The 13,829-nt window shown below is 43.9% G+C and overlaps 1 protein-coding gene across 1 annotated transcript; it reads left to right on the top strand.

The window, feature by feature from the left end:
- The first annotated feature begins 363 nt into the window (after nucleotides 1–363).
- Nucleotides 364–904, top strand: LOC117240848 (regulator of microtubule dynamics protein 1-like). Its single transcript, XM_033506870.1, has 2 exons — nucleotides 364–569; nucleotides 629–904. The coding sequence occupies exons 1-2, from the start codon at nucleotides 387–389 to the stop codon at nucleotides 899–901; spliced, it is 456 nt and encodes a 151-aa protein (XP_033362761.1). The 5' UTR covers nucleotides 364–386; the 3' UTR covers nucleotides 902–904.
- The last annotated feature ends 12,925 nt before the right edge of the window (nucleotides 905–13,829 follow it).

Here is a 13,829-nt window from a genome sequence, read left to right as displayed (position 1 = left end):
AATAAGCGACCGAACGCAGAGATCAAAAAAATTCCAGGCGCGGGTGCTCGCCATCAGTACCGAGGGTTCACGTTAATGGCGCCGGCAGGGCTTTCAGGATAAGCAGATTCCAACGCTGGCGGTATGGAATATCTTCCCCACTAGCGTGCATTCATTAGATGTGCCGCCAGTGCTGGCACGTGTATGCTCTTCCGAGAATTCGGCGGAAAGAGTGTGACGATATCGATGGTACATTGGGCACGTCGGTGTTGCGCTTTGGCGGCGTCGCGCTTTGCATCCGGAGCCGTTGAAAAGTTCCGTGGCCCGTGCCGCCACAGATCTATAAATTTTAATATATTATACAAAATTATTCAATTAGTTTTCATTATTAGAGCAGCAATTAGTACATGTTAACAACAAAATTATGTACCATATCGTCGTTCACTGCTATGGGTATTTGGGGTCTTACAAAAAAGAGAGGTGACAACGAAGCAATCATAACTACAAAAGAAGTTCTAATAGCAAAAGCCGATGCATTATACGAGCAAGAACAATACCAGGAAATACATGACCCTCTAATAAATTATAAAGTAATGACATTATGTATATCACTTATAAATGTAGATAATAAAATTGAATATTTTTATAGGATAGCGGTGATATTGAAATTATATGGCGTTTGTGTAGAGCCATGTATAAATTGTCTAAAATTGTGAGTGAAGTGGATGGAAAGAAATTAATTTTCGAAGCTTATGATTTAATACTTGAAGCACTTGAGATAAAAGAGGATAATTGGGCTCCACACAAATGGGCATCGATTCTTCTTAATTCTAAGACTCTTTATGAAGGAGTAAAAGCACAAATAAAAGAGTCATATAATATTAAGAAACATATGCTGGTATATTTCATGATAATATATTAATATATATATATGTCGGAGATGAAAGAACACCGGAGCCTTTGGAATTTTGGATAATCCCGCAACATTGTAACCTAGAGTCTACTATAGCTGTAATTGAACAATTGTAGTTATTCAACCCGATTGTAATTATTTGAGAATTATGATAATGAGCTTGGGCTCGAGGCGACAGTCAGTCGCCGAACGTAGCCGCGGTCACGGGATGAACGCTTTGCCTAACAAAGGTATGGAGTAATTCTATAGCTCTCCTTAAAGGAAATATTCGTGGCGACACGCGACAGTAAACATTCCAACGGTTTCTGTCCCGTGGCTCGCCACGTGCAGACCCTATTCTTCGAGTAAGATGATTGCCAGATGTCGATGCGTCTCCGCAGTACATGTTCGGCTAGCCCGAGGGCCTGTTATAAATCTTAAGGTTTAGTTAACTAAAGTCCTTCAAACAGACAAGCGGTCTTTGTCCCAACTACGGAAAGATAGGGGAGACATATTTTTCAACGAGCGGCGTCTCCCACTAACAACTTTCTCTCGAGGGCGGCTAGCATACTTTTCTAACCACCGATATGGAGATTGACCAATTAGCAGCAACGTCAATTTCCTTTACTTTCTGAACGAAGGCTTTTCTCGACGAATCCGATGATCTCGTATCCTTAGACACACCCCGTTATAGTTTTCCTCTGTGGCATCATCGGGACGGGAAAGGCATTCTCGCTCGCGATCTCATCGATCAAAGAGTAACGCTTTCGCGATCAGTGATTATTCTCAGACTTAGACTTTGTGAGTACGTTCTGTTGTCATCCCGTTGGCCGCGGATTCGTTATTTAGCCCGAGAGCATCGTCACTAGTGTCGCGAGTGCCGAGCCGCCGTGATCAATTGTTAAGACTGTAATAATACTATCATTGTAATAAACTACGCCTGTGTGTACCATATCAATGGCTAATCCTCGAGAAGATTCATTTGACGCCCACAACCCCATTTCCAATGATGATCCGACATCAGACGTGGGATCAGAACGGTTGCGAACGCTGGAAGGGCAGGTCGCTGTCATGAACAACCTAATTCATACGCTAATGCAACGACCAAATACGGGAATCACCAAATTACCACATTTTAACCCAGAAGTCGCAGGCGCCGACCCAGCCGCGTGGTGCGCGGCTGTTAGTAGGGCTCTACAGAACAACCCCCTGCGAGATGACGCACTACACTCTGCCTTAAGTGACTCTCTACAGGGTTCTGCAGCACATTGGCTGGCGCGAACGACGGGAAACGGAGAAGTTACTTGGCCTAAAATTAAGGAACGATTCCTTACACAGTTCGGTGGCCGAGAGACGACGTCCTCATCGTTAATCAAGGTATCCAGGGAACCGCGGGGAGCGGGCGAATCCACGGGGGCGTTTGCCGGCCGTGTCCGTTCCCTCCTGCAGACGCGGTGGCAACATTCTACGCTAGACGAAATACTTAACGCTGTCACTCTCTACATATTAATTCCACACGACCAACGTCTTAAACGATTGGCCCTCACGAGCGATATCAGAACGGAGGACCAATTCCTGAGCGAAATGCGACCCTTCTGTTACGAAGAAGAGTCGACATTTTCGCCGAGATATGCACCGGCGGAACCCGAAGCTAAGCGACGCAAGTTATCGGGCCACCAGACGAGGTGTCATTACTGTGGTACTCTCGGACACAGAATAAAGGACTGCCGCAAGAGGATGCAGAACGAACAGCAGAGGGATGCACGACGCCAGGAAGGAAACCGACCGGCTGCACCGTCCAAGGCGGTTTGCTACAGGTGTAATGCGGAAGGCCATATCGCACCTAACTGCCCGGCGCGACGGGACGGTAGACCAGGCCCGAAGGATGAGCGTAAAGTCAACTCCTGCGTGGTGGAGTCCCCAGCCGGTAGTTTAAGTCATCTGGGTGAGTCGTTCCTATTTTACTTCGATTCCGGAGCCGAGTGCTCATTAATTAGAGAATCTGTCGCTCCGAAATTCTCCGGTAGGAGAACGACAGATATAGTAGTTATGCGAGGAATAGGAAACACCTGCGTTAAGAGTACATCCCAGATCTTATCTACGGTACGCATTAACTGTTTTACATTGGAGATAACCTTCCACGTTCTGGCCGATAGTCACCTGCATTATGATATCATGATTGGCCGCGAGATCTTAAGCCAGGGTTTTGATGTAACTATTACACGGAATAGCGTCGATATTTGTAAAACGAAGACTATTAATGCCTGTAGTAAAACCCCCGAGGACGAAATCAATATCAATGCGGTTGACACTGACGTGGTTGGTAATGATAAAAGTCGGTTAATTTCTGTCCTCGAGAAATTCAAAGATTCATTCATTACGGGCTTCCTACGTACTCGCGTAAGCACGGGCTAGTTGGAAATACGGTTAATCGATCCTAATGTTACCGTGCAAAGAAGTCCCTACCGACTTAGCGAAGAAGAGCGTAGGATAGTGCGCGAGAGAATAGACGAGTTAATTAGAGCAAAAATCGTGAGGCCGAGCAACTCACCGTTCGCGAGCCCTATCTTACTTGTAAAGAAGAAAGACGGCTCAGATAGACTGTGCGTAGATTTTCGGGCATTAAATAAAAATACTGTCGCAGACCGGTATCCCCTACCCCTCATCGCGGATCAAATCGCGAGATTGCAGAAGGCGAGATACTTCATTAGCCTGGACATGGCCAGTGGATTCCACCAAATTCCCATTCATCCTAATTCGACGCAATATACGGCGTTCGTTACACCCGACGGGCAATAAGAGTACGTGACTATGCCGTTCGGATTGAAAAATGCACCATCCGTTTTCCAGAGGGCCATTCTCAACGCCTTAGGCGACCTCGCGTATTCGTTCGTTGTTGTTTACTTGGACGACGTCCTAATTATTGCCGACTCAGTAGACCAAGCTCTAGAAAGGTTGAGCACCGTATTAGATACCCTCGTGAAAGCCGGATTCTCCTTTAACTTTTCGAAATGCTCCTTTTTAAAGACATCGGTACTCTACTTGGGATACGTAATTCGTAACGGAGAAATCCGTCCAAACCCGGGTAAAATACAAGCCTTGAGTTCTCTACCTGCACCGTCGACCGTCACACAACTTAGGCAATTCATAGGTTTGGCCTCTTATTTCCGAAGCTTCATTCCCAAATTTTCACAAGTAATGAAACTCCTGTATGCACTTACCTCGAGTAACAAGAATATACCTTGGACGGATAGGCACGAACAGATAAGACAAAAGGTAATTTCCGCTCTGACTGACGCGCCGGTGCTAATGATATTTGATCCCAATTACCCCATAGAACTACATACGGACGCTAGCTCGGAAGGATATGGAGCCATTTTAATGCACAGGGTCGAAGGTAAAAGTGGAGTAGTGGAGTATTACAGCAAAAGGACTAGCCCTGCGGAATCTAGGTATCATTCCTACGAATTGGAAACGTTAGCAGTTGTAAACGCCGTCAAGCACTTCCGTCATTATTTACACGGACGAGAATTTCTCGTTGTCACCGATTGCAACTCCCTGAAAGCATCCAGTAGTAAGGTACACTTGAACGACAGGGTTTACAGATGGTGGGCTTACCTGCAAACTTTTACCTTTGACATTAGGTACCGGGAAGGTAAACGGATGGCCCACGTAGATTTCTTTTCGCGAAATCCCGTAGACTTGGATCGCAGTACGTTCAGCAAAATCGTAGAGAAAGAAATTAACCTAACCGAAATCTCCGACGATTGGCTACTAGCGGAACAACGTCGCGACCCACAAATTTCCGAGATCGTCGATAAATTACAGAACGAAGGGCTCGCGGAAGACGTCGCGAATACGTATGAGTTACGGTCCGGCACCCTTCATCGTAAAATACAGAGAAAAGGTAGAACTCTCTGCCTGCCCATCGTTCCGAGAGGGTTTAGGTGGTCCGTTATTAACCATGTGCACCAGTCCATTATGCACTTCGGTTGGGATAAAACGCTTGAGAAACTGTACGAGTATTACTGGTTCGAAGGAATGGCGAAGTATGTTCGCAAATTCGTAGAGAACTGCCATGCTTGTCGAGTTTCAAAGGCAAGTTCGGGTAGAGTACAAGCCGAATTACACCCCATACCTAAGACCAGTATACCTTGGCATACGGTTCATATGGACATAACGGGCAAACTAAGCGGTAAAAACGATTCGAAGGAATACGTCATTGCGTTGGTCGACGCCTTCACCAAGTTCGTATACTTGCACCATACCCGTAAGTTAGACTCCATTAACACCATTAAAGCGCTTAAGTCCGCTATATTTTTGTTCGGCAGTCCCTGCCGGATAATAGCGGATCAGGGAAGATGTTTTACGGGCAAAGAATTTCGAGACTTTTGTCAAGATAAACACATTAAACTCCATTTAATTGCGACCGGAGCTAGTAGGGCCAACGGGCAGGTAGAGCGTATGATGAGTACGCTAAAAAACATGTTCACAACAATAGAAACCACCGGGCGGTCCTGGCAAGACGCGATCGGGGAAATACAACTGGCCTTAAATTGTACCACCAACCGCGTGACTAAGTCAAGCCCGTTGGAACTACTAATCGGTAAAACAGCGAGACCCTACGGCTTATCCCTACCCGACAGTATCGAAGAAAGAGAGATAAATATCTCCCATGTAAGACAGCAGGCGATAAAGAATATAGAAGCAAGCGCCAAATACGATAAGGATAGGTTCGACAAAAACAAAGCTAAAATAGTTAGGTTCAACCTTGGCGATTTCGTGTTACGTAAAAACGAGGAAAGAAACCAGACGAAGTTAGATCCGAAATTCAGGGGTCCATTCGTAATAGCCGAGATTTTGGAAGGAGATAGATATACCTTAAAAACCTTAGACGGCAAACGATCATATAAGGACAGACACGACAGACTGAGAAAAATGCCAGAAGGTTGCGTCCCTGCTGAGTTAGACGTCTGCGGTGATGACAACGGCGGTGACAATAACGATGCAAGTACACTGACCTCAGAGGATCATTAACACTGCGTTGTGGTCATAGTAATACACCGAGTGGTTTTATGTGCTTTTGTTGTAACCCGTTGAGTGGGTTGATGTGTTTTTGTTGTAACCCGTTGAGTGGGCTTACGTGCTTTTGTTGTAACCCGTTGAGTGGGCTTACGTGCTTTCTGGGTGTAATGCACCCAACGTGGCAATATGATCCAACAAACTGAGGTTCACCGGTGTACGAAATCGAAAATGATCTGTTGTGTCATTACGGTCTGACTGGCGACTCACAGAACGCACCTAACACTTTGAATACAAATTATAACATTACAAATTCCTATTCTCTTTTATTTTTCTGTTGTCAAACCTCCGAACGAAACTTTGTTATTGCACTGGACCCTTGACTTACTTGGACATTTAGTTAAATCGCAAATAATGTCAGTTGTATCGGATCTAATGTAAGAAATACGATATTTTAGTTACACACGAGGACGTGTGATAGTCAGGATGGCCGTGCCGGAGATGAAAGAACACCGGAGCCTTTGGAATTTTGGATAATCCCGCAACATTGCAACCTAGAGTCTACTATAGCTGTAATTGAACAATTGTAGTTATTCAACCCGATTGTAATTATTCGAGAATTGTGATAATGAGCTTGGGCTCGAGGCGGCAGTCAGTCTCCGAACGTAGCCGCGGTCACGGGATGAACGCTTTGCCTAACAAAGGTATGGAGTAATTCTATAGCTCTCCTTAAAAGAAATATTTGTGGCGACACGCGACAGTAAACATTCCAACGGTTTCTGTCCCGTGGCTCGCCACGTGCAGACCCTATTCTTCGAGTAAGATGATTGCCAGATGTCGATGCGTCTCCGCAGTACATGTTCGGCTAGCCCGAGGGCCTGTTATAAATCTTAAGGTTTAGTTAACTAAAGTCCTTCAAACAGACAAGCGGTCTTTGTCCCAACTACGGAAAGATAGGGGAGACATATTTTTCAACGAGCGGCGTCTCCCACTAACAACTTTCTCTCGAGGGCGGCTAGCATACTTTTCTAACCACCGATATGGAGATTGACCAATTAGCAGCAACGTCAATTTCCTTTACTTTCTGAACGAAGGCTTTTCTCGACGAATCCGATGATCTCGTATCCTTAGACACACTCCGTTATAGTTTTCCTCTGTGGCATCATCGGGACGGGAAAGGCATTCTTTTACGCGCTCCCGTCGACCAAAGAGTAACGTCTTTACGCTCAGCAATTATTTTTACGAGTCAGACTTAGATTCAGCGAGAACGCCCATCTGTCATCCCGTTGGCCGCGGATTCGTTATTGAACCGGAGACCACTGTCACTAGTGTCCCTGACGTCTCACCGCCGTGGTAGATTGTCAAACCTGTGTTATTCATACCTGTGTCAATAAATCGTATCTTCGTTACACCGCAACGATGGCTTCAATGAAGACTCCTCAAACACCGACAACCCTATCCCCAATGTCATTCCGACATATATATCCACCGAAAATGCGCTCTTGTAGACAAACGCTCGATTCGCGTCATAGCTTTTAAAGCTTGTCGCATCTCAATCCGTTGGAAAAAGTTTTTCCTGTAGCATATTTTATTTTTACGAACCAACAAGGTCTTTGTTTATTTCCTTCTGTTTTTTGCTCCAATTTCCCCATTGTTTTTTCAAGGATAGTATTTCAGAGCCACTAGTCAAGTTTATTGTAACAATAAACGTACGTTTCGGAAACATTTTGTGCTGTGAAACAGAATACACTAAAGTTTGAAGGTCACATCGATTTTCGAAAGTTTATAAATGGAGGTGTATGACAGTATCACCAGCTGTTGCTGTCCAAGTAACTCCAACATCGAAATACTACAACGATTCCAATCGAAAACGCTAAGAGCCTTAATAGACGCACCTTGGTATGTTACCAACGAAACCATCCATCGCGACCTCAAGATACCTACAGTCAAAGAGGAAATAGCAAAATGTAGCGACAGATATAGCAAAAGAGACAACTAACACCGAAACCCCCTAATCACTGGACTACTCGATACGACGGATCAGATTCGATTTCTTTTTGCTACAGACATGCAAGAAATTCCGTGTTGGAGAGCGATGTTGCGAGTTCGAGTGCCTGGACCATCTGAAGAACGTTACCGGAACTGGTATAGTTTTTGTCGTTGATGATAAGAATTCCTCCACGACTCAGCAACAGGAGCTACTCTGGGTGATGAGCTTAATGGTGCTGTTGCGGCTATTTTAATTTTTCAACAAGGATCCAGATGGCGCCGTTGACGAAATTCTTTCATTATAAACGTCAACGATCAACATCAGCCATCAGGGAACGAAGAAGGTACGCTGTAACGTGTCTGAGTAATTATACCTCGAGGAGTACATACAGTTATGTAATGAAGATTCGTATGTGAGTGTTTGTTTTCTTATTCCTTTTCCCTTTGCTTCATTTGAATGGATTTTTGTACTCAAAGAGCGAGGTAAGATTACGTCAGATACGTTTTTACATATGCTAAAAAAATGGAAAATGATGATGATGAATCAATGACACGGAGAAAATTATAATCTATTGTATTGTTGTTATCTAATGGTGTTGTAGTTGACTGTATGGTGGATGTATCTAATGGTGTTGTAGTTGACTGTATGGTGGATGTATCTAATGGTGTTGTAGTTGACTGTATGGTGGATGTATCTAATGGTGTTGTAGTTGACTGTATGTTGTTCAATATTGCTATGAAACTCTTCTGATTCATTGTCACTTATACGAAGAATGGAAGTATACGAAATTGATAAAATTATTAATAATATTTACGAAGAGAAAGTAAACTGTTGGATATATGACAAAATAATTCTATTTTAAATAAGAGACTGGTCAGCGTGGTTATTTTGTTTACAAAATCAAACGAATTTAATGAATGTAATGGTAAGGAAGTAACTATAAGTGGCTGTTAAACTATTTTTATGCTTGAAAAGTAATTCGCAAAGTAATGTAAAGCAGTACTACTGAGTTGTACATAACCTCTTTCAGAATTTGTTCTTAACCTCTTGCTTCATAACTTCCTTAATTATACTCTTCAAACTTATTGACTACTTCGATGTTGTTACGAACAGAAACTGATAAAATATTAATCTTAAATATAGATTGAAATGAAAGCTTGTCACGTAATATATATATATATATATATGTACTACTTACTCAAACTATGGATCACATAACCTATACAAAAAAAAAAAATTATTGTACACTATAAAGCAAGAGGTTAAATCTTTAATCTGTTAAGAATTAAATTTTTTATTGTAACTGCGAAAATTATAAAAGTACCAAGCGAAGCAAGTACGGAATATATGCGGAATATGAATCGCTCAACGAACCAAAGAGCGGCTCAGTGACAAAATTAGTAAAGTCAAGACCACAAATATTACAACATTATATTCTACCACAAAATAATTCTCTATACAAAAAAGGTACACAACGAATCGATTTTTCACAACGATAAGAGTCAACAGAACCAATCAAGACCAGGCGAGACTCTCATAAGACAACGATATCAGAGGGATCAAATCAGCGACTTCAATCTATGTTACAGAGTATAGTTATCAAGAAAAATTGCTCTTTTCATGAAAAGTATGGTAATGATACTCTTATAATACATTGTATATCTGGCAGTCGGATGTGCCCGTGGCCATCGGAAATGTAAAGACGACGCTTTTAGAAAGTGATAGCGCCATCGCGTTTTAAAAACGCGTTAGAAGAAGGACGGTTTCGCTATCCAAGGCGAATCGAAAAGTGTGCGTGTTGCGAGAATCTGAGTTGATCGAGACGTCGAAGCATAGAGTCGTTAGAATTGAGTTGCGAGTGTTGTCGAGTGTTAGAGTTGCTAGTGAGAGAGAGAGAGAGAGTTACCAAATAGTTGTCAAGTTATTTGTTGTGAATACGAGCGTTGCATTTAGTTTTCCGGTTAATCAAACATCGTTTCTCTGTCTAACTAATATCTGTATTCTCAATCCATTATTAATATATTCCGATATTACAAGTGGGGGCTCGTCCGGGATTGAATAAGACAGAGAAACGATACGATTTAACGGAGCTATTTGTGCGAGAGTAGAAAAGAATAGAATAAAATGGCAAACGTTGAAGACGAACGATTGTCGGGTGAAGAGGATTTGACGCTGGAGGAGCTGAGGAGTAAGCTCGCACAGATGAATCTGCCTATATCCGGTGCGAGATCACTGCTGGTTGCCAGGTTGAACAGAGCGTGCAAACCTGGTCGATCTATTCCTAAGGATTCGAAGCGTGGCGAAGAACCAACAAACCAGCGAGATCTAAGAAGCAAGCAGAGAGCCGAACGCAGTCAAGAGGGAGAGGAAGACCTCGAGAAGCTGAGGACGAAAGAGCTGAGAGCGCGTCTCGTTAGCTTGGGGTTGAAGGTAACGGGAAGAAAATCCGAACTACGCGCGCGGCTACAGGCGGCCCTAGAAGGAGACGATGTATCGTCGGAAGAAGAGAGCTCCGACGAAAGTGAAGGCGAGGACGATAAACAAGGCACGCGAGCGGTGTATCAGGACCGCGATGAGTATCAGCAGAAGGTATGCGTCGGTTCGATGTTGAGTCTTAAAGACGTGGAAGACTCATTAGAGAAATTCAGCGGGGATGATCTGCTGAGTGTAAATCAGTGGGTGGAAGACTTCGAGGAAATGGCAGAAGTGTGGGGTTGGTCAGACGCCCACATGGTGGCCTATGCTAAGAAATTACTCGCAGGCTCCGCTCAGGCCTTCGTACGACAAGAGCGATGCGCGAAGTTCTGGGCAAAGCTAAAAAAGGCGTTGAGGAATGAGTTTGAAAATGTAGTAAGCGACCAACAGATACATGGCGAGTTATCCCATAGAAAGAAGAAAGCAGATGAGAGTCTGCAACAATATATGTATCACATGTGCGGGATTGCAAAACAAGGAAGGGTTGATACGCAATCCTTGATAGACTACATTATTCAAGGCATTCCCGACGAGGTCGCGAACAAGACTGTGCTATACGGAGCCAGGAATATCGAGCAATTAAAAGAGCGTTTCAGGCGCTACGAAGCGATAAAAAGAGATATGGAGATGAGGACGAAATTTGAGGAGCCGAAGAGTAACAGGGTAAAGCCGGTGGCGAAGCTGTCCGAAACCGAGAGGAACAAGGAACCCGGTCGATCTGGAGATGCGAGGAAGACGCGATGCTACAATTGCGGTGATGCGGAGCACGTGTGTGCGGAGTGTCCGAGCAAGTCGAGAGGACCTAAATGCTTCAAATGTAGGGAGTACGGACACATGGCATCAAGTTGCGACAATTTGGGTGAGCCCTCAAAAAAAGTTTACAGCGTGTTTCGGTCGTTACAAACAAGGCGTGGTAAGGATGTTAAGATGGAAAATTTCGAATTGAGCGCGTTGATAGACACCGGTAGTGAGCTGACTCTAATGCGAGCAGATCAGCATGTGAAAATCGGAGCGCCCAGATTAAGTCGGGAAATCGTTGGATTTCGCGGTGTCGGTTCCGGAAGGAATTTTACGCTCGGGAAATTTTCGACGAACATTATTATAGACAATGAGTCGTACTGTATAACCATACACGTAGTTCCAGACACAGTGATGCAACATTCGCTTATTATTGGCGCAGACTTTTTGGACACTGTTGAAATAAGTATAAAAGGGGGAGAATCTTTTATTAGTAGAATAAAGGACGAAAATCCCGATGAGTGTCCGGAAGTCCTCAAGATAGATGTAGAGACACAGGCGAGTGAGATAGATTTGTCACACGTTAAGGACATGCAACATAGGCTAAAAAGAGATTTGAAGAGAACCAAAGCATTGCTAAGAGACGCTCAAACGATGCTGGAGAGATCGAAAGGTGACTCGACGGGTAAAGCAGCTTTACGACAGCTGAAGAACCAGTTAGAAGATGCAGAATGCGCTAGAGCAGTTGCAGTTAAAGCGAAACAGGCACTGGAGCAAGAACCGAATGAGACGCAGGCTTCGTTGCAGGAAGTACTGCGGCAACGTTCCGAAGCAGAAGATCGTGTTAATGTAGCTAGTCGCGAACGAACTGAGCTACTGTCGCAATTGGAAGAAAATAAAGAAGAGTTAGCAGAAGTTTTGAAGAAGTATCGGGCAGCTGTGCAGCAAGTGTCGGAGGAACGGAGAATAGTGGCAAGACACGTGGTGATTGGTAAAGTGGACCAAGAGATGGTGTCCTCGTCGGATTCTTGCGGCCAGCAGGAGGACTTAGCGAACATCACGAGGAGGAAGAATCTGGCTAAACAACAGCAACAGGATGTTGTTGATGATATTTGCGAATTTACTGAGAAGGATAGCGTTGCGGGTGTTGTTTTAAGTTTTCGGATAGACTCGAAGAGAGTGAATGCAAGGCGAACGAAAAGACAAGGGAAGTCGCACGTGCGGAATCCCTCCAATAATATCGATATACAGAGGATGTGGATGACGAGGACGACGATGGGATTGTCGAGGACACGATGAACGTGAAGACCTTCGAAAAAGAAGAGATGGTAAGTTGTTAACGTCTTCCATGTACGAACCGAGCCTACGAAAATGTCACGATGCTGCCACGACGATCAAAGCCCCTGACAAGAGTGAAATGGGTAAACAAACAACGGAGCGGAAGATAGAGGAAGAGCGAAAGAGGAGCAGTAGCATCGAGGACGAACAGGCCGCGGTGTTCCAAGAGGAACGAGATCAGCTGCGTGCGGACGCAAAGAGACGGATTGAGAAGATCCAAATCCGAAACAAGCGGGCGTATAACAGGAGACGCAAGAAGGCGACAGCATACAGGACGGGAGATCTAGTGGCAATCGAGAGGATGCAGAGGGGTCCCGGGCTAAAGCTGCATCCGAAGTTTCTTGGACCGTATCGGGTGATAAAAGTCCTGCGAAATGACCGATACATAGTGCAGCGAGAGGGGGAGCACGAAGGGCCACGTACAACTTCCACGGCAGCCGATCACATGAAATGGTGGAATGCTGATGATAGTGATGTAAGTGCGAGCGGCGCTGATGAGCACATCTGAGGGCAGATGTGATTGCCAGGAAAGGCCGATTGTAGTATCGTAGAATAGCTTTGATTGGAGATCGGCTGAAAATAGAAAAACCGTGTACGTCGTGTTTCTGTGGTTCGTTTACATTTAAGAGTGCCTACGTGACTAAAGGCACGTAGTTGGTAGTTTTTACATAGGTATGAGGGAAACAATAGACAACGTTAGAAGAAGGACGGTTTCGATATTCAAGGCGAACCGAAAAGTGTGCGTGTTGCGAGAATCAGAGTTGATCGAGACGTCGAAGCATAGAGTCGTTAGAATTGAGTTGCGAGTGTTGTCGAGTGTTAGAGTTGCTAGTGAGAGAGAGAGAGAGAGAGTTACCAAATAGTTGTCAAGTTATTTGATGTAAATACGAGCGTTGCATTTAGTTTTCCTATTAATCAAACATCGTTTCTCCGTCTAACTAATATCTGTATTTTCAATCCATTATTAATAAATTATAATTAATCGGACAAAATTACACCTTTAATATATTCCGATATTACATTACCGTGATGTAATATTTATCATGCTTATTTTGTACGTAAAACGAATCGTTGGAATATTCCCGAAGCGAACGAAGCATTTCCCAAAAGTTAAACCGAAGAAATTAACGCGAATAGTTAAGTGAAATTTTTCCATTAACTTGCTGACCAACCGGCAAATAAAAAATCATAAAAATTGTTTCAATGTGTTGAGGTCACGCATAACTTCTTTTTTCATTGACGATTACCAAAACAGGTAAAATTTCGAAATTGTACGAAGGCCACGTGACCAGATCGTATTGGAATTTGAAGTGCATGGAAAAAGACAACTCGAAGTACAAACCTTGAGCTGTACTACTCGAAGTACAAACGTGACCTAATGGATGCAGAAAAGCA

Source organism: Bombus vosnesenskii, unplaced genomic scaffold (genome assembly GCF_011952255.1).
Source record: "Bombus vosnesenskii isolate JDL3184/JDL3185 unplaced genomic scaffold, Bvos_JDL3184-5_v1.1 scf7180000015003, whole genome shotgun sequence".
Lineage (NCBI taxonomy): Eukaryota > Metazoa > Arthropoda > Insecta > Hymenoptera > Apidae > Bombus > Bombus vosnesenskii.
Note: the sequence above shows the minus strand (reverse complement) of the source record. Positions and strands in the feature narration are given on the sequence as shown.

Excerpts from the sequence above, each read along its gene's own strand:
- LOC117240848 (XM_033506870.1), top strand. The coding sequence starts at position 387 with ATGTTAACAACAAAATTATGTACCATATCGTCGTTCACTGCTATGGGT. Across the intron at positions 570-628 it reads ACCCTCTAATAAATTATAAA|GATAGCGGTGATATTGAAAT; the intron begins GTAATGACATTA and ends ATATTTTTATAG.